At 32.0% G+C, this 22,600-nt stretch overlaps 1 protein-coding gene across 13 annotated transcripts in view; it reads left to right on the top strand.

Moving 5' to 3' along the window:
* Positions 1-858: 858 nt before the first annotated feature.
* Positions 859-22,600, top strand: part of LOC139490554 (protein DOP1A-like) — a 46,079-nt gene continuing 24,337 nt past the window's right edge. For 4 of the 13 annotated variants that reach the window (XM_071277380.1, XM_071277378.1, XM_071277381.1 and 1 more), the window contains exons 1-13: positions 867-1,049; positions 7,266-7,428; positions 8,104-8,456; positions 10,001-10,190; positions 10,856-11,677; positions 13,592-13,621; positions 15,230-15,409; positions 15,912-16,581; positions 17,162-17,415; positions 18,156-18,308; positions 18,813-18,916; positions 20,095-21,969; positions 22,332-22,542. In XM_071277380.1, the coding sequence (XP_071133481.1) occupies positions 7,276-7,428; positions 8,104-8,456; positions 10,001-10,190; positions 10,856-11,677; positions 13,592-13,621; positions 15,230-15,409; positions 15,912-16,581; positions 17,162-17,415; positions 18,156-18,308; positions 18,813-18,916; positions 20,095-21,969; positions 22,332-22,542 (4,995 nt within the window). In that variant the 5' untranslated portion in view covers positions 867-1,049; positions 7,266-7,275. Of the gene's footprint in view, positions 1,050-7,265; positions 7,429-8,103; positions 8,457-10,000; positions 10,191-10,855; positions 11,678-12,420; positions 12,442-13,591; positions 13,622-15,229; positions 15,410-15,911; positions 16,582-17,161; positions 17,416-18,155; positions 18,309-18,812; positions 18,917-20,094; positions 21,970-22,331; positions 22,543-22,600 lie in introns of all 13 variants that reach the window. The other 9 variants (XR_011656360.1, XM_071277383.1, XM_071277386.1 and 6 more) reach the window with 6 other exon arrangements.

Genomic DNA, 22,600 nt, shown 5'->3' on the forward strand with positions numbered 1-22,600 from the left:
TTAGGGTGGTGTAAGCAAAGCCATACAAATTTAATGAATCGCTATGGCTGATTTGGACTAAGCACTTGGCAGTGCTATACAGCCTGTTTTAACCGAGTGACACACCTTTCATAGAATTACAATATAGTTTCCGTAAAAATAGTTGACAGTTAAAATCATGGCTATCTAGATATATATAATAGACGTCTATCATCCAAACACGAAACAGTTTCGTTCTGCTATATCTTACTTCAGTGATATTTTGTCTTTTACAAGAACTTCAGCTATAGGAATCTATAAATAGCTATCTTGGAAACGTTGAAAATTATCAGTAAGATCTCCAAAGCTGAAATAGAAACTTTTCATTGACCACAAATTGCACATCTTGATGATTGTTTAGAATTATTTCACTTTATGTTAAACTTACAGATTGTTTGCAAATTAAATAAGTAAGGATATATATTTCTTTTTATACTTTGAGGACTGAGCGAATCAGGTGAGTGTGTGAGTTCGTATGTTTTATTTGATTGCATTGTATTTATGTTTTGGGAAGGTTAACTTTCTGGTAATAAGACCCGTCACGGCCTGGCTGGGGAATTGGGTAGGCAAATGCTCACATTAATCTGTACCGATACAGGCTCCAAATGTCCTCCTTTATACGCCATAACTATGGTGGTGCTCTTATTTAAAGGAGGCTCATACGGAGACAAGAAGAAGATGCTTCTTATTTAAGGTAATCGTAGCCAGTGTCTTATTAAATAGAAATAGTACTGTTATTTACTCTGTTTGAGGAAAGACCTAAATGTTGTATTACTTTGTGTAAAAAGTTATTTTGGTTATTAGGTGTAGCTTTTTTCAAGCGTTGTGAAGATTTAGACAGGGAAATAAATTTTGGATCTGATTTCCGTAAACACCGGTGCCAGGTCAACAACAGGGAAGATCAGACGATATAATGTAATGTTTGTAAGATATACACAGTTTTAAATGAAGACAGCACGAACCCGTGCTTCAAAAAATTTAACAGGAAAATGCAGCACTGGATTATATAAAATTTGTTGTTTCAGACTTTGGTAAGACTGGCTTTAAATTTAAAGTTAAATCGGACCATTCTAAAAGTAAAACAGGTGATGTTGTTACTATTAATAATAGATCTTGTGATTAAAAGTCATTTCTTGAAAAAGACCATGTTATTTCTCAATATCTTATTTAGTGAGATGGTGATTTGAAATTTCAGTGATATTGTACACATTCAGCGAGTTTAACATTTCCTGATTTACATGTGTAACGGGAGTGGAAGTTTCCACTGGCTTCGTTTTCCCGTTGTCTACCCAAGTTCTGGGATATCGGACAAAGTACGTAAAACTACGTAAATATAAACAAGATGTTTATTTGCAGACATACATTATGGTTGAACATACGATTACATAAATAAATATACTGAAATACGGTGGTGGCTAGTCTACTTGTCCTTATAACGTTCCATATTTGAAAGCCAAACGATATGAGCGTCTGCTCATTTCAAATCCTTAGTGTAGACTGCCCAGAACCCGGTGAGTGACGTCATACTTATAGTTCCTATGGACAACGAGCCCGGCCGGGCACGTGCCAGAACAGGAAGTCCCGACAAGGATAATTTCATGGCCGGTCTCGGAAGAAAGAGTTACGGAACTATAAGTCATACTAAAGTTAACCAATTTTCCCAAATAAATAGAATGAACAAGTAAACAAAGTGACCACCATTACACTCCCCCTCTCTTAAGACATAATGTGCCCACACATTAGTCCAAAGATCGGTGAGGTATACTTACCAAAATTTAGAATACAGACACATATCGTTATAATTATCAACAACAATTAATTTACTGTTAATGTCAATAAATAATTTGAAAAATAGTTCAAGGTATTCAATTGTCATTCACTAAATGTTCAAAAGTCACAAATACATCACGAGACATCATCACGGAGTACGGAATCCAATTATAAAGTTCTGGTGGAGCATCATCCAGGCATACATCTTGTCCAAAGTTCCAGGAAGGTAAATATGGTAAAATTCATCTAGTAGAGTTTCCAAATCTGTAAAGTAGTCCAAGTAAGTGTTTCCCAACATTTAATTCCATGTGGTTTAGTTACGTTAAACTTATCGGCAAAAAGGCCAATATAAAATCCAATATGTTCCCTCATTGTGGCCAGCTATCCACGCACTGAAACAATTTCAGTTTTACCACCTATATTCTGTCAGACACTGGAATAAATTAAGAAGCACATTCTTCTTATAAAATCCTGACTCACCAAGAGTCTATAAAAGTCTATATACACGAGCACTGCACCACTTGATCAGGTGCCCCAATATGTAATTTTATAGGTCACCGAAAGCATATAGCCCATGGTATTACTTTAACCATATAAAACACACATTTCTATACTGAAATCCATACAAACTGATTGTTTGTTTATCAAATATATTCAAAAATTAGAAAGTCATATAAAATAATTGGACTGTAATAATAAATCATTCCTTGTATTCCAGCAATCCCCAAACAATATTCTTAGCCATGTGGACAACATACCCATGGTGAACCAATTTTAAAAGGTTTACAATAAAAATGTATACGCAAAATATATACCTATTCTCGCGCATCTAGCACCTAAGGTATTTCCAAAATTGCCTCTGTATACACCACCGAAAGCAGCTTCCCACAACAGCTAAGATATTGAGCGTACGTTCTTCTATTATCTTTAATCTAGTCACAACTCGTACAAGCTAGACAACCCTATTCCAGCTGTATGACAAAAATGTCATTTTAATCCAAATCCTCGTTATATCCACAATTTCTACATTTACCTAAGCCACATTGCTTAGCAACTGAAAAGATTCAGTATTAATTTCCTCCACGTCGTAACGATTCCACCAAACTGAAATTAATCCAGTTTATTTCAAAAAGACCAACCACTAAAACTAAACATCATGATGATGTTATATATATAAATATCTCGAGTACAAATCTGTTATTTTACTCCTTTTTTTATAATATTAAAATGAACCGGACAAATTTCCAGTATATAATCCATGATGGCACAATACAGCCTATGACTTTCGGTACAACTTTGAAGTTTTGTATTGTTAATTCCCTCCTTTCCATGCAAGAAAGCTAAATAATTGCTATTACATCGACACTGACAAGACATAGATATGCAGACAATACTGCATGACAGAAATGCAAGTACAAAATGTACTTTTTAATCCAAAACCAATATTTGAAGTATAATCAAAACAAATTATTTGATTTTCCAAATCCATTTATGACAATAAATATGAATACGAACCAATAAACAGAACTAACAAATTAAACAACTTTTTCATGGTTAGAACGACAATGAGTATTCCCCATTGGTACCTCCATACAAACATTCCTTAGATGACAGGTGCTTTGACGTCGAACATATGACGTCATATTGTAAACATGGCGTAAACAATCGCCGACTTCCTGGAAATTGAAAAGCCATAATAAGCTTTCTACCACGATAAAATGCAGCTAAATATTTTATTTTGATGTGGTGAACACAAAAATGTTGTGTTTGTTTTCCTTTTATGCAAGAACAGCATATTTCCTCTGGAACGTGAACAAAATGTTCACCTTGTGCTCCAATTTGGAATTTAAAATCTGGATTTCTAATTTCATTTTCTGAAAGTAAGTTACACTTAACTGTATTGTTGTACAAAACGATATTGAGTGCAGTACTGGTCATTGTCGGACCGGCACAAACAGCGGAAATGACAAGCAGACGAACAATAAACTGTTCGATTTTGACTCCTAGGGATACAAAAATCCCTTTTATTCCGACCATATTGCCGAAAATAAGGTACAAACAAAATGTTTGTTTTAGTTATTGTCCTGAAATATCCCTCGGACGAGCCCCCAATGTAACGGGAGTGGAAGTTTCCACTGGCTTCGTTTTCCCGTTGTCTACCCAAGTTCTGGGATATCGGACAAAGTACGTAAAACTACGTAAATATAAACAAGATGTTTATTTGCAGACATACATTATGGTTGAACATACGATTACATAAATAAATATACTGAAATACGGTGGTGGCTAGTCTACTTGTCCTTATAACGTTCCATATTTGAAAGCCAAACGATATGAGCGTCTGCTCATTTCAAATCCTTAGTGTAGACTGCCCAGAACCCGGTGAGTGACGTCATACTTATAGTTCCTATGGACAACGAGCCCGGCCGGGCACGTGCCAGAACAGGAAGTCCCGACAAGGATAATTTCATGGCCGGTCTCGGAAGAAAGAGTTACGGAACTATAAGTCATACTAAAGTTAACCAATTTTCCCAAATAAATAGAATGAACAAGTAAACAAAGTGACCACCATTACACATGTATATGTTTATCAAAATGGTGTGCATGAATTTGCACCTACTTTGATTAATACATGTATCTCGAGCTGTTTTTAATGAATAAGTTACAACGGTTTAGACATCACTAAACCAAAGTCAAAGGTTAAGCATTAACATATGTACATGTGTATATCATTCGTATATTGACATAGGAAATATACAGAAAAATGCACATGTAAGTTGTCTTGAACAATATTTTGTACAAATTATTCTAATAAATTAACTACTTTTCGTTTTATGATGCATCTTTTTATCACAGAACACAACACTTCTCCTAAATTTTACTATAGAACACAACAAAGTCAAATCCAGAAATATACCTCAGAACATATAAAAACAATAAGTCAGGTTAAACTTAGCTTATTATTATATTATATGAGGCTGAAACATCAGAAGAATACAATGTACATGTATAATATACATGTACATTGTATTCTTCTGATGTTTCAGCCTCATTGAAATCTTGCTCAGGAATTATTTCCATAGCATATGATACAAGTGGAAAATATTAATGTCAGAATTAAAATATTATGAAAAAAAGTTAATCTGTGAAAAAATTATGAACTAAACTACATACAAAAAGTAGTCATGACTCATGGTACATGTAGTTTAATATTGAGTAATAATATTTTCGTCAGCCAAAATATTAATAAAATTGGTGAGGAGTACAAAGAAGTGATTTAGGTGATACATGTACATATCACAGGAGACAACTCTGTAACTTATTTAGTAAAATAACAAGGTTTTTAATTATTTCCAATGAAGGTCTAAGTACATTTTGTAACATAATTAAGTAAAAGGAAGATAATTGAAAACTCATTTTCATCCCTACAGTTTACTGGCCTAGTACAATAATACAAATAATCCAATGAATCATCATCTAAAAAGTATAAAAATGGTTTCAAAATAATAATAATTATGACAAATTCTGTATTCAAAGAGGGTAATACATTCATCATGTTTAATATATAAACATATTGTGACCTTCAGCAGTTGTCTGCTCTATGGTCAGGTTGTTGTCTCTTTGACACATTCCCCATTTCCATTTTCAATTTTATTTATACATTTGTAAGAACCTTTCAATAACTAATCTTCCCTGAGGCCCAGTGATCTATCAGTATCTTATAATTCTTTTGTAACATGTGCAAGTAGTTGTTTTAGATTTTGGACAGGCTGTGTATTGATAATTGAGTGGATTCTGACACTTTTTTTTAAATACTATTTTTCCTATTCTTGCTTAAGACATTTAAAGGATATGAATTGTATCTCAAATTCTCAATGTTATACAGTGTATCAACTTAGTGTGGCACATACAAATGGTTATTATATATTCCTTTTGTAATGAATCAATAGTTTCTGATATTGTCATTACTGTTGATATATATCATGTATATAGAAATGATCTATAGATAGACCTATAATTACTTATGATCAACACTACATAAAATTATCCTCTCAATTATTTGTCACAGATGAATGAATACCATAATTACACATTACTAACTTGCATTCTTTTTCAACGAAAAGGCAAAAAAACTGAATTTAACAAATGCAAGAAGAATTTATTTTAATACTTGTAAAATCAGTGTCAAAATCAACTGATATGAATCAATAATTTAAAAAATGATCTAGGGTAATTGTTTCTTTTATCTGTGATCTAGGGTAATTGTTTCTTTTATCTGTCATTTGCTTGAGATTGAAATAAAATTAAGCTCTTTCATGAATGTACTAATTAATAAGAAATACTTTATTTAAAAAATATATATCTTCGTTTGAACATTCCTCAGCTGTCCATTCATCCCTATATATCAAAATCAATAAATTGAGAAATATTATCAACATGATCATGTTTATGCATAAATTTAATGATGTAAAAAAATCAGTACACTTGCTAAAATTGCTAAACATGATACATGATATAATAAAAGAATGGTCAGACTTAGTAGAAATACTTTTGCTGCACATTTCCAACAGTGACTGTCACTGTGAATTACACCGCAATTGCAGCTGATATTTTATGTATGCAAAATACCTGATAAGCTCTTCATTTTGATGTTTGAACTTTAAACAATTGTCTTATACATCTGTTCATGTGAATACATTTTAATGTGTCTTTTCTCTGTTTTGTTATACGACCGCAAAAAATAATTTGTTTAATTATTGTTGTGTTGTATAACCAGTGGAAGCTTTACTCCATGGTTTACTAAGGGGCCTTAGTGGCCAAGTGGTCTCAATAGTTATACTTCTGTAATCAGAGTGTTGTATAACCAGTGGAAGCTTTACTCCATGGTTTACTAAGGGGCCTTAGTGGCCAAGTGGTCTCAATAGTTATACTTCTGTAATCAGAGTGTTGTATAACCAGTGGAAGCTTTACTCCATGGTTTACTAAGGGGCCTTAGTGGCCAAGTGGTCTCAATAGTTATACTTCTGTAATCAGAGTGTTGTATAACCAGTGGAAGCTTTACTCCATGGTTTACTAAGGGGCCTTAGTGGCCAAGTGGTCTCAATAGTTATACTTCTGTAATCAGAGTGTTGTATAACCAGTGGAAGCTTTACTCCATGGTTTACTAAGGGGCCTTAGTGGCCAAGTGGTCTCAGTAGTTTAACTTCTGTAATCACTAGCCAGTCAACATTGAGGTTGTTGTAATCACTAGCCAGTCTACATTGAGGTTGTGAGTTTGACTCTATTCTTGATTGACTAGGATTGTCAGTTTTCCTATCAAAGATCTGTGGTCTTCTCTGGGCACTCTGGCTGCCTCCACCAATAAAAACTGGTCTCCACAAAATAGGCTTAAGTGGCGTTAAAACACCAACAATCTATCATTCCATGGTCTACATGAAATGAAAAGAAAACCCAGATTTATTTTTTTTATCTTTCAGGTTATAAAAGATGAGTGCTTTAACTATCTTGGCAGAGGAGTGTGAACTATTGAATGATTCCAAGTACAGGAATTATATCACACAGGTGGAAAAAGCTCTCAGAAGCTTTGAAAATACAAGTGAATGGGCAGACCTTATATCAGCTTTAGGAAAGTTAAATAAGGTATATATAAATAACAAAATAGCATCATTAAGGCAACCAAGCAATACTTCCTACTTTATGTTCTATGTTTTTTAAATGAGACAAAACAAGAATGTGTCCATAGTACACGGATGCCCCACTCGCACTATAATTTTTCATGTTCAGTGGACTCTGAAATTGGGGTCAAAACTTTAACTTGTAATTAAAATTGCAAAGATCATATCATAGGGAACATGTCACATGTGTATTAAGTTTCAAGTTGATGTGACTTCAACTTCATCAAAAACCACCTTGACCAAAAACTTTAACCTGAACGGACGCACGAACAGAGGCACAGACCAGAAACCATAATGCCCCTCTACTATCGTAAGTGGGGCATATATCGTAGGTGGGGCATAAAAATAAACTTGTGTGTAAAAGATTTTCTTCCTAAATTTTTTGTTTAGATTAAAGGTTTAATATAAATCAAGCAATAGTGTAACATCAAAACTGTTAATTGTAAAATATGTTCATGATACATGTGATATTGTACTTACTGTTGGTAAAATGGCAATGTTTTTTTTTGTAATATAAAGTTCAAATTTGGAGGATTAATTAAAATGACACACAGCAAACAAAAGCAGTCCTAAATGAAGGTATTAATTTTAGTGAGATTTTACTGTAAATTTATCTTACAAGTATATTTGATTGTTATAGGTTCTGTTGGCTCATGTGAAGTACCCAGTGATACCAAAGAGGGTAACTATAGGCAAACGTCTAGCACAATGCCTACATCCAGCTTTACCTAGTGGTGTCCATCTGAAAGCATTAGAAACATATGACATCATCTTCAAATGTATAGGAACACAGAGATTAGCCCAAGATCTGTTCGTTTACAGTGCTGGGCTATTTCCTTTACTCAGCCATGCCGCTATGAATGTCAAACCTGTGTTATTGTCAATATACGAGAGACATTTTGTAGCACTGGGTAAACACATTAAACCTGGTTTGAATGGAATGTTGTTAGGTTTATTACCAGGTTTAGAGGAGGGTTCAGAGCATTATGATAGGTAGGAATTAATAGAATTTCTATATACATGTACATACTAATATATATGTAAAATAAGAACCTCACTAATGTTTAAAAAAAATGAAAATTATCTGTTGTTAACATACACTGTACATTATATCTATGGAAAGGAGTAGGGCAAAGAAGGTCTTTTACTTCAAACTTGGTTCTAAAACCAAATGATAGCTCATTGAAAAACTAATATTTTCAATCATGAATTTACAAATTGTTAGTTGAAATAAAAAAAAAAAAAGGTAGTTTACTTACAGATAAATCTTAAAAAACCAATACATATTAAGCTGATATTGAAATAATATAGGGTTATGCAAGTTGAAATAAAAAACAAAGTATTTTACTTACATATTAATTTTGTAAAAAATAACTATACATGTTGAAACAATGTAACATCTTTTTTGAATATCTACAATAAGTTAATATTGTACAATAAATGTATACACTATTTGACAAAAATATTAATTTCTTTATTGAAAGTTTTCAGAAACATATAAATGTAAACTGACATATATTTTCTACATTTATAACTTTTATATTGTAGGACCAACAGTTTATTGGAAGACCTATGTAAACAGGCTAATGCTGAATACTTTTATAACTTTTATATTGTAGGACCAATACTTTATTGGAAGACCTATGTGAACAGGCTAATGCTGAATACTTTATAACTTTTATATTGTAGGACCAACAGTTTATTGGAAGACCTATGGGAACAGGCTAATACTGAATACTTTTATAACTTTTATATTGTAGAACCAACAGTTTATTGGAAGACCTATGTAAACAGGCTAATGCTGAATACTTTATAACTTTTATATTGTAGGACCAACAGTTTATTGGAAGACCTATGTGAACAGGCTAATGCTGAATACTTTTATAACTTTTATATTGTAGAACCAACAGTTTATTGGAAGACCTATGTAAACAGGCTAATGCTGAATACTTTATAACTTTTATATTGTAGGACCAACAGTTTATTGGAAGACCTATGTGAACAGGCTAATGCTGAATACTTTTATAACTTTTATATTGTAGGACCAATACTTTATTGGAAGACCTATGTGAACAGGCTAATGCTGAATACTTTATAACTTTTATATTGTAGGACCAACAGTTTATTGGAAGACCTATGGGAACAGGCTAATGCTGAATACTTTTATAACTTTTATATTGTAGGACCAATACTTTATTGGAAGACCTATGTGAACAGGCTAATACTGAATACTTTTATAACTTTTATATTGTAGGACCAACAGTTTATTGGAAGACCTATGTGAACAGGCTAATGCTGAATACTTTTATAACTTTTATATTGTAGGACCAATACTTTATTGGAAGACCTATGTGAACAGGCTAATACTGAATACTTTTATAACTTTTATATTGTAGGACCAACAGTTTATTGGAAGACCTATGTGAACAGGCTAATGCTGAATACTTTTATAACTTTTATATTGTAGAACCAACAGTTTATTGGAAGACCTATGTGAACAGGCTAATGCTGAATACTTTATAAATTTTATATTGTAGGACCAATACTTTATTGGAAGACCTATGTGAACAGGCTAATGCTGAATACTTTTACACCTGTTTATGGGAGTGTATAAGATCCTGTCCCAGTGTCAGATTACCAGCTATAACATTCCTTGTCTCACATTTTAACAAGAAGAAATCAATGGAAGATCAGCTGTATATGATGGGACTAAATATTGACCTTTTGGTAATATTTTATGCTAATTTTAGCAAACTTAACAATAAAGACGCATACTTCCTTTGTTCTTCACCTTTAATACTAATAGACATTTAAGTATGAATATAATCACAATTTTTTTTTTCAATACATCTATAGTGGATTTCATATTGAAAGCACTGGAGACAAGTTATCAAACCCAGTAAATGAATATTTTTTTAACATGGATATGCCACTTCATTTGGAACTCTGATGTATAGCTGTACATGTCTTAAGCTTATTGCCTATTGCCAATCTTACCACATCTCCTTATACATATCAATAACGTAATTCCAATGTGTTCAATATAAACACTGATTTAATAAGTTGATTTCTGACATAATATATAGCATTGTACCAGTTGATTTGCATTATTTTTGTGTTTGTTTAGTTATATAATACATTTAAGAAGGCCTTAATTTAAAAGTCATCATTTTCCAGTTTCTTTATGTCAATCATACAAAAAAAAACAAATAGACTGGAAAAAGCAATACCGGTAAAGTAAAACTTATTTATCTTCTTTTCATTACTTGAAAAATGTTAAATACATACATGTGTTCTATTGTGTTTTAAAAGTACAAGCTGATCATATGCTTCAGTGATTGTTTTACCATTTGTAACTTTTGTAATGTTCCATTCTTTTTATGACTATTTAGGTTGAGGCTGTATGCAGTGCTGTACAAGATACTGTTGTTTTGGTTCAGAGAGTATTGCTGGATTTCCTGTTACTTGCCTTCCCAATGCACAACAGTCAGCTGACAAAGTCAGACATGTCTAAAATTGTCAAAGCGGTGACCAATGTTCTTCTTCGAAGAGATATGTCTCTAAATAGGAGGCTGTATACTTGGTTTCTAGGAAATTCTGGTGCAGGTCAAGTTGTCATGGCAACAGAAATAGCTAAGAAACAACAACGTAGTGATAGTATATCTACTACAAGTGAAACAGATGTCAGCTATTTTCACTTGTACTCAAAAGATCTTTTAGTTCAAGCCTTAAAAAGTAAACTAGCAAATGTTAACAGTGACACATCTTTCTTAACGGGTAAAATATCCATATTTAAACCATTCCGTATTTTAATGAGTTTGCTAGACAAACCAGAAATTGGACCTGTTATTTTAGAAAATGTACTTTTATCAGTTTTAAGATGTCTTTATAAAGAATGTAAACAGTTAGATATTGTGCAATCTGCAGAAGTTAAAGCGTCAGAAAATCGTCACATGCTTAACAAACGGAATAGAACAGAATATGAGAAGGCATCCATGACAAAAGCAGAACTAATTAAGACATCAAACCTATTATTTAGTACATTTGAGCCTTATTTTATATGGGACTATTTAGCCAGAATGTTTGAAAGTTCCTGTCTAGCCGTGCATTCTGGGAAGAAGCTAGAAAGGACATCATCTACAGCAGAAATGGACATTCCTCCATTGAAGGAGTTTTGTACACTGGTAGAGTTCCTATTGGAGGTTATATCATTGGTAAGACTAAGAGCTTTTTTGTTATGTTATATCTATATTGCATGAAAGAATAATAAGATTCCAGTTTTATTTTTCATTTATAATCCAAATCTTATGTTTTATCCAATATGTTTATCAGGTTTATACCAGGACTTAGCCAAAATACTTTCTTTTTCACTAATTGACCCAGTACTGGTGGAACCAATTTAATCTGTTCCATTCAATGTTCTCGGCAGACACACTCAAAATATGATTCTTTAAATGTTTTTTATCCTAGATTTTAATATTGACCTAGTACTGACATACATGTATATATTCATGAGTGTTTATTAGCACAACTTTATAGAGTAGAAAAATGATGTGAATATAAATAGTCTTGAATATGCATATGGCTTAGAATACAGAAATGTATTTTATCTTGCACATGAAACAAAATAGTTACTTTTTCATAATATTGCATGTCTTATATTATGGTAAAATAAGTTTTATGCAATGTATTGGTTATGTGCATATATATATATGGTCAAGTAACTACTATGTATTGAATTCATGAAATAATTGTGTGGGGGGTTGGAAGGCACATTTTTTTTTAAAATAATTTATGCACGGTGGGGTCAAATAAAAGGTGCCTTGTAACCCCCCATTACATTTATTTTTGAAACAGCCCTTATAAAAATTATGGTTTTTCTTTCTGAATTTGTTAATGAGTGTATCTGAACTAACAATTTGTGTCTAAAGTGCTTATTTAACAATATATGTTCCAGAATTGTCAGTTATTTATCGGAGTAAGTAATATGGTCTGTTCACTGGGAAATTGAGATTCTTTGAAAAAAAGATTCAACATCTTTTCTACAGCTCATTATCTCAGAATGAAAGCTGCTTCTATTCTACTGCTAAGAATATCAGAACATAATGAACATTTATTTTAGTCATCGACATGGAAGTCATTTAAAATTAAAGAAACTGGCTTGAAATGTACTTTTATGGCTGACTATAGGGTATGGATTTTCTCTCTGTTGAAATCCATTACTTTATGGGACATAAATTGCTTACATCTTCTGCATTTGAACTCTGGTGGATAGTTGTCTCATTGGCAATCGTATCACATCTTTTAAATATTGTATTGTATGATTCATGCCTTTCCATTGCATGAAAAGAACCTACATGTAGAATTACTGTCATGAAAAAAAATATATAATATTCATGAAAAGACTTGCTTTGTTTGATTTTAAAACAAAACATCTAACAATTGTGATTTTTTAATCGAGCTACATTTTGGACATCCATGTTTACAGGACAGATACAGTGTACAGTAATAGTTTATATGCATGTAAAACTTCTTATAAACGATACATTTGTACCTCCTTTCTTGAAGTATCTTAACACTATTAACAATTTTAAGACAATTAATTTGATAAATACTTTAAGCTGATTTTGGGAAACTTCCTTTTGATATTTTGAATATTTTAGGTGTGTCATTCCAGAGTTATCTTACTTTAACTGTCAGATTTAAGTTATTTCTTTTACATAATGTGGATTCCTTTATTTCCTTGGATACCAATTTAATAAAGAAAACTTACATGTTCGTGGTTATTTAATTTCCTGTTTTTTTCGAAGTTTGCATTCAAGCCAAAAGAAAATTTGTTATTTGTTGAACATTTGATTTCGTGGTTCACTTCAAAAGCTGTACCCACAAAATCCACCGAAATTGGTATCTAACGAATAATAACACAAAATCCACCGAAATTGGTATCTAACGAATAATAACACGAAATTCACTGAAATTGGTATCTAACGAATAATACTGAATCCACAGTACAATAAGTCCTGTTAGTATAATTGGAAAGATTTACCTCAATCTTATACAGTTGTTAGAAATGCTTAAAGTAAGACCTGTACCCTTGATTCTGATAAATTTCCCAATATTTATTATAGAGTTTTGAGACTTTTCGTGTCATGTTTAAGGTAATTTTTCTCACGCAATGCACTAGCTCTAAAATGCTTGAATCAAACTACATGTACAAACTAAACACTGATGTTGGGAATGGTAAAACGTAGACTTCTTTATTCTTTTTAGATTATTTTTTTTCAGTCTGATTAATCATTGTTATTGACCTCCAATAATAATAGATAATGTAATAATTTATATTCATATATTGGCTTAGAAGATCCTCGTGTAACTTTTTTACAGGGCAAAGTTACTGGCTTCTGATTTTTAAGACTTTACAGTACTTCATTGAAAGACGCAAAACAAAACATTGCTATGTTTGCTTGGTTGTTTGCAAACAATAGGTAGGTGGAGTTTGTGTCTGTTTTTATATTTACTGGGATTTGATTGGACAATAATAATTGACATGAAATAAATTTAATGTTTATTGTCCAATCATATTCCAGTAAATAGTAAACACACTGAAATAGACTACTTATGGTAGCTGTTGTTTACAAACATCCAAACAAATATAGCAAGCAAGTTAATCAAATGTTTGTTTTGCATGCTTTAAAGAAGAACTGTAATAAATATTTTATTCTTGAAACAATTTTATAAGCTTAACGAAGGGTGTAATATCATGAATGTGTGCTGTTGGTGCAGCTATTTATTTACTCATTTAGTAGTCTGTACTGTCAGTCAGTCTTTCTGTCAATTCATTTGGGGTGCTATTTTCAAATACCTTACTTGAATGTATATCCACATGTAATCAGTGGAAAATTCTTATTCATTTTGAGGTCAATATCTCAAAGTTCAAGGTTATAGATACTTAACAAAGATCAACATTTGTGCAGAAAAATGGTTTTAGGATTTTTATTAAGCATATACTGCATATGATGATATAGTTTGCCTAGGTTTTTTGGCACATATCATGAGATGAAGATTTCTTTGAATTTAAGTTCACTATATCCAAGGTTAAGGTCAAAAGTACTAAGATTAGACCAGAAATCATGCAGAAAGCTTCAGGTGGTTTCAAAATGCTAAACAAAGTACTTTTAAATGATACACAATCTTACCTAAATATATGTGGTCACAGTTCATAACTATTAAATTAGATTGTATAAGATATATTACAGTTTAAAACCATACTAGAAACCATAACTGAAAAAAATATGCTATCAGTTCACTACAAGCTTTCTCCCTTTATATGGAGACTTGGGGTATGTAAGCCTGCTTACTAACAGTTATTTATTTTTCACAGTCATTCAAGCATTTATTAATGGTATAGTTTTCTCAGTTACACATATATTTATTGATGACTGTTAAACTATATATGGGAAGATATTGTTATGCCCAGCTTAGTTGTGTAGTACATTTATTTTAAACACTTTTCGTTTATATTTTACATTTCTGCTACCTTAAATTATATATTCTAATATGATGTTCCTCAAACTCTTTGAGTACACACTACACACCCATGATAAAATATTAATAAATTGAATGTCAGCTGTTTAACAATGTCATGATTTTTTTTTGCTGTTCTCATTGTGATATTTATGTTCCTAGAAGATCAAAATTCTTCTGGTTGAAATCATTTCCTTGTTAATTTAAGCAAGAAGTACAATTTATTTTGTATGCTTTTGCAGGAGACATTTTTGGAGACCCAGACAGAGCATTTACCAGAACTGTTACGAAGAATAACTTTGAGTCTAACACACCATTGTGACGATATTCATGATACAGACATCAAATCTACTCTACAGCTCTGTTCAAAACTTCTGTCCAAAGTACAACCAAGCATGAAGGTCATAGAAATGAAAGAGGAGGTATTATATGTAATTAGAATTGGCATAAAACCAGAACTAAAATGATTCACCTTCTACCATACACACGTAGACATTTGTAGATAATAAAAATAATTAAATAAAGCGCTATCAAAACTTTTGACTGTTGGAGAATTCTTTAAATGAATATGTAAGTTATCATTATAAATTTTAACCTGATGAATGATGTATTTGGAAACAGATTCAAGGTATACTTATTTACATGTAGATAGCCATACCATATAAAAAACTTGTTTGAACAGATAGAGAAACCCTAAAAATATACTGTAAATATTGTTAAAGCAGAAATGTTTGTTTAAGTTATGCCCCACCTACGATAGTAGACGGGCATTATGTTTTCTTGTCTGTGCGTCCGTCCGTTCGTCCATGCCATAAAACAAGCTATCTATTATAATACTCTTGGTCAAAATAGGTTAGTATTTATTTCCACACAAATTCACAAGCTGACAGTTCAGACTATAACTTCATAGAATTCCTTTTTCAGGAAGATGATGCATTTCCAATGGATGACTTGAGTTTAAAGGATTTTCAGTACCAAACAGATGAGAACACCCAAGATAAACATAACAGTACAAACAACACTAAAAGCAATGAAACTAGAATAAAAAGTGATGAAAATGACAATCTTAAGGCTAACCAATCAGAGGAAGAACAGAGAGACAATGACAAAGTTTTAGGCAATGATGTTCAACTGAATGGTGATGTTGCTGATTATATACAGAAATCTGAAGAATTCCTACGCAATAGTGTTCCAAGATCTGTCAGTAACTCATCCATATCAAAAAGAATTAGTGGACCTATAAATTTGATGCAGAATTGTGTTGAATGCTTTCAAATGTTCTTCAACACATTTGCAACTTGTAAAATATTAAAAAGTGAATCATTATCCAATAAATGTGTGCAGTCCTTAACCTTGCCACAATACTCTCGTAAATCCAGCAGTTCAGACTCTTTGTTGTATGATTGTTCTAAAAATAGCAAAGATGAGGATTTCAAAGGGAACCAATCAGAAACAGTGACACAGTTAAATTTAGATTTGACAGATGATACAATAGAGACCTACACTTGTGCATGCAAGCTGTTGTTGGAGTTTTCCAGCTTTCCTATATACTGTACAGACTTCCATAAGATGTTATATAAAACATGTAGTCAAGGTAACAGTATTTTATAGCTGATACTTACATGCATCTGATCACCATGCTTAGCTTTCTAAACTTAATTATATTTGAGAAACTTTAATAATTGACCCCACTACAATTTCTTTTGTAGGTAAGGGTGAAGGCAATACAAATGTACCAAACCATTGTAGACCAAAGTTTTGTTCATTATTATATGATGCATGTTATTATTTTTACAATTTTATCATGTTTATAGTACTATTCATGCTAGTAAAGATTGTAGTTTAGGAAATAATATTCAAACTTTATAATAGTTTATATAATGCATGTTTTCTATCAATTGCTGAACAGCATAATGTCATTGTTATTTCCAAGTTTTAAAACTTCATGTTTTCTTATATATCTTTTATGTAAGTAATCAATATTTTAACATTTGATGATTGAAATATCTATCTTAATTGCAACTAGAAGAAACTGACCATTATGTCAATAAAATTTGTAGATAAGAAATGGGCATGGTTTTTGATGGTAAAGTCATTATGAAATGTATGAAGTATTTGGGATATGCCAGGAACTTTAGATCAATAATGAATTAAAATGATTATATATATTCCAGATGAAAGTTATCACCTTCCTCCATGGTTACAAGATCTGATGACCTGTGCTTGTTTTGTGAACAACTTTCGTATCCAGAGCTCCTCTATATCCGCCATGTTGGATTTGATAATCCTGACTCAATCTGTCCAGTCAGCTAGTGACAGTTCTGAAGGTTCCAAGCTGTATTGTGAGGGGATGGTTTCTGTTTTGATCTTACCTGCCCTACCACCAGTCCACTTAAAGTTTATTGATGAAAAGACATGTTTTTATAAGGTTAAATATTGTTCCATGAAAACATTTTGTTACACTGCTTCTTTAAAAACTTTGAAAAACAGTGTGTATTTTTTTGTGGTTTAAACCCATGTAAACCACCATGTTAAAAATAACACACACACTACATCCATTCTACCACTCTGTCTCTGGCTGTAACGTCACCTGAGCATGACTTAAGTTAGAATTAGAAATCCATACAACCTATAAATCTTACTTATTCTATGCAATGAGGTGTCTACTATTTTACTAACTATACATGAAGATGACTGTTATTTACATTTAAAGATTGACAATGTTGGGGATCAAAGAGTTTTTTGACATATTCATAAATGATTCACATTTGGGAGATTTTGATCTTTTAAAAGCAACAAAATTAAAATAAGAAGATTTAGTATAACTGGTACCGTAATTAAACAAATAACCTCCAGATACCAAATGAGTTGGAAGGAAGCATCTGAATGGCACCTGGCAGCCTTAAAAACGGAGTAAAACCCATACTATATTATCGATATAAGTTCCCAACGCATGACGTAATGTAAAACAATTTATACAAGTAAACCAACTACCTGACTTACAAATGTATAAAATGATAATGAAAAACAAATATGACTGACATGAGACCAAACAAAATTATTGAATCAGAGGCTCCTGACTTATTACTAAATTAAAACCCTAAAATATGAAAACTATTGACAGTTTATTTGAAAGTAGTATTTTAATCTTTTTAATTGTCATTTCAGAGAATAGCAGAAATTCTTTGGGATTATTTAGCAGAAGACAGACAGAGGTACCATCAGAGGAGTGTAGAACTGTTTAATCTTCTACATCAAGTGGCGCCATCTAGCTGGACATGTGAAGATGTGATAGGACAATCTATGGTGTCTAGTGATGAGGTATGAATTAAATGTTCGATAGAATGCATGTCAAACATATATATTAGTATTCTGATATATTATGGTTTCAAATGAGTATTTATGTGCTTAAGAGCAGTTATAAATCCTCTGAATGTCTGTTATGGGGTATATAGTTTATATGATAGAGGATTTCATGAGTCAGTTCAATGTATCTTATGGACAAAATCTCCTAATAAATATAGAAAGTTAGCAGGTCTTTTGACATTTCCTGTTATCTGATCAAATTTCTAATAAGTTCACACTTGCTTAAGTATTTGCTATTTTCAATATTAAATATTATGCTGTTGAATAATTTTAGTTTTAACTGTACAACCTTATTTTTACAGAATCCAAATTGTATTTATCTTATCTTAGGACAATAAGCAACTGTCAAATTTTCACTGTTCTATTTTTCTTTAATTGATTTATAGATGTTCAATGGAAATCACATTAACACTTTTGAGTTGTTGTACATATAAATGAATACAGTGCTATTTATTTCAGAAACGAAGAATTTCAGCTTTTAAGAAGTTTACCATTCTATGGCATATCACAAGAGATATTAGATCAGATATGACACCAGGCCATTCACCTAGAACATTTGATAGGTAATGTATAGCTGTAATTAATTTGAAATATAAAAAGGGAAAGGAATTATCATATAGATAATATGTTCATATTAACAAATTATGCATACCAGTATCATGAGTATCGAGTGCTTTTCCTGTTTCATAATAATACTGATATTTATTTATTTTCTTAAAAAGATAAACCTCTTAGAATTTACATTTCTTGTTTAGTATTATCTAAAAAAAAAAGGTCATGTAGAAAGAAAAATAACTAACATTTTTAGTGTTGGATGACAATATACTACAAATGTATTGCACAAGATATAGCTACTAGGACAATTATTTTACATACTCATTAACTAAAAACAGATTTTTTTTTCAATACTTATTGTTAGCTTGACAATTTTCAGGACATACATACATTACCTGGCTGAAGAAATTTGGTTTTAAGGGCATACGATACAGTTACAAGGGAGGTTATGACATTGCTAACGTAAAATGTTATTTTCGTGACGTCAAACTATGACTTATCGGAGAAAAGATACAGTTTTCGACTGATTTTTATCATTCAAACTGATTTATCTTGAAAACGACTTCATGGACCCCTCGTTTTTAAAATGCCATTTGGTTTGATTATGCGAGAAGATTATGTGTGCCATTTTTCATTTAAACCTAAATAGTGCAAATTTTTTAAATTTGATGAATATACAGTGCTAAAAAATTAAGTTTTTTTCTATATTCATGAACATTTGATAAATATGAGTTATTTCTGAATAAGAAATGTATAAATTTTTAGAAAACTTATAAAATACAGAAATTACAAATTATTTAACAAAAAACAATTTGTGTTTATCTTTTAAAAAAAAAAGTTATGGCTTTCTTTCGAAAGTGAAAATACAACCACAAATCCGAATTTTGAGCAAATATACAAAATTTCGACCTCATTTTACTCAAAAAGTAGCACATGAAGGTATATTTTTTTATTACATATTGATTTAATCAGGTAAAAAATAGTCTATATGAAAAATTTTATCAAAATGTAAATACGGGATCAAAACTGTATCGTATGCCCTTAAGTGCATTGCATTTAGTTTATGTTCTATCAGGCAGTTACTTAATTTATACAATAACTTTTCTATTTTAAATGAGGCGTTTGTGTGTGTGTGTAAACATAATTTTTTATTATGTATATATATAAAGTCCTAAGTTCTTTGAAGGTCAATGTTTGTGCTGTTAGACAGTTTAAAGGAGGATACCAGTGCCACCAAGACTATAACCAGTCAATGGTTGACACATATAGTACAACGTAACGATATCAGTCGAGTGTTTGTACCTTTGTTATCCATGCTTCTACACCCAGATACTGCTAGAGTGTCAGTGCAACATGTTAATTTTCACAAACCTAAAAAAATCAAACTTTCTGAGTCAAATGAAGTAGATAATAGTGAGGCACAGATTTACGCTATAAGTAGTGAAGGTGGTAACATCATATATCATGTTAATACTGACGGCAAAAAACTGTCAGGAAAATCAGCTGAAAACCTAAAGTCTCTCTCCATGGTCATGAGTGATAGAGGAATGACAACAATAGCCCCTTCTGACCATGACTTTTCATTTGACAAGGTCAGACCTGATGACCTTAACCTCCGATTAAATCCATTTGGTTCTGAGAGTTCTTTGGATAGCAGGGAAAGTTTTGATGCTACACCAACACAGAGTTATGACATTAACTCATTCAAGAGACTCGATAAAAACACATGTGCTAAAGAAGGAATTGTATTTGATGGAAGTGATACTCCTCCAGAACCACCCCCTAGTGAACCAGTGTCTGAGGAAACAGACCCAGAAGATCTTGTTTCTGGAATATTAGACGAGTTACTATTTGTAGCATCTGACAGTGGTGAAGGTAGTTCAGCTCAAAAAGATGAGGATGACAAACAAAGGGAAAATACACTATCAAGAGAAAGTAGTGTTGATCAAGATATGAACAATATAGAAGGAAGTGGCATGGATATTGATTCTCCAACAGGGAGCGAACTTGACCTTGCAGGAAAAGGTCAAGGTGATTCTAGTGAAACATCATCAGAAATACATAATTTACATATGCATCTTTTATTGTATACACAGAAGTTTGATTACAAAAGAACAATGTATGCTCTGACTACAATTAAATCCATGTTATTAACTTGTCCCAGGCTTGTAGTAACGGCAATGGTCACAACCAGCATCAGTAACATTAGAACACAACAGCTTGCTAAATTGCAGTCATTACTTGCTCGGCACAGGAAGTCTGTCTTTGGCAAAAATTTCTTTGGCACACTGCCAGCGGACACTTTATCTAGTTACCGTAGCAATATGTTTATAGAAGTAGTTATTTCTGTTTGCCTGTATTTTATAAGAAGTTACTATCCTAATTTTACAATGAGTAAACTTTCACAAGAAGAATTAAATGGCAACAAAGAGGTTCACATACTGGCATGTGAAGTTATGACATTACTTATGTCGGAACTTATTACAATTATGAGGGAAAGTGGTAAGAGTTTCATGTCTTACATCAAAGATTTATTAACAAGGTGTAAAGTACAAAAAGCACTATTACATTGTACACTTGCCTCTGTATACAATGCCAGGAAGAGATCTTCATCGGAAAATACACATAAAATATCAGAAACAATAATTGCTTTCAATGAGGAAAATTTAGATTCATCTGCAAATGAAACATTCCAAATAAGAGTTCTGAATTTGTTGCTAGTCTTAATTATGTTAGAGAATCGTATTTCCAAAATCCAAGGTGAACCTGATTCCTCAAAGATTTCAGATTGGGAAAGATCCAAGATAGTATTCCACTCGTCTTTGACGTCTGCTAAATATGCTCATACTTTACCCATAGTGCAGCAGGGGATGTTTGTATCATGTATATTAAGTGCATTCAAGCAGCCTCACATGTGTCATATGCATAAACAATGGATTGCCATGGTAACCTCGTCACTTCCATATATGGGCAGAGCTTTGTCGTCAATAGTGATGTGTGTGGTATCACAGCTTTGTCGGAATATTGAGGCTCTAGCAGCAGCATATGAAACTAGTCACAGGTAAATTTTCTCAACTAGTGGGGGAATATAAGAGCAATCAAATCAAGTAATTTTGGGGGGAAAATATTCACAGCAGTATTTAATTCTAACTTTAAAATGGGGGATATGAAAAATTTAAGGGGAACTATGAAAGACTTTTTTGATTTACAAAAAAAAGTTAGCAATTGTTTTAGTAAATACTGGTTTTCTATAAAGTGAAAAAAATAATTGTCTTAGTAAATACTGGTTTTTCTATAAAATTGAAAAAATCAAATTTAATAAACCAATGAATACCTGAAACTAATTAAAATAACTTCATGTAAAATGTTTGTAAGAACATCAGATTTAAGTATTTATACAATTTATTGAATTTTCATTTTTAGGACAAAGTTAGAGAGAATTCCTCCAGATCATGCTGTGAGTATGTTAGAAGGTCTGACCACAGTCTGTCACTACTGTCTACTGGATTCAGCCTCTCCTGTATCTGTAGGACTCCCAGCTCCTACCAGTAACACCATCACCACAGACTCAGCTAGTGCAGGACAGATACTCACTAACTTGATTCATGTCTTCAACCCTTCTGGTAATAACAGGGTAAGTAATTAGTTCAAGAGTTATAGGAAAACTATAAATGGTATGAGCGTCGTACCTT

Source organism: Mytilus edulis, chromosome 10 (assembly GCF_963676685.1).
Source record: "Mytilus edulis chromosome 10, xbMytEdul2.2, whole genome shotgun sequence".
Taxonomy (NCBI): Eukaryota; Metazoa; Mollusca; class Bivalvia; order Mytilida; family Mytilidae; genus Mytilus; species Mytilus edulis.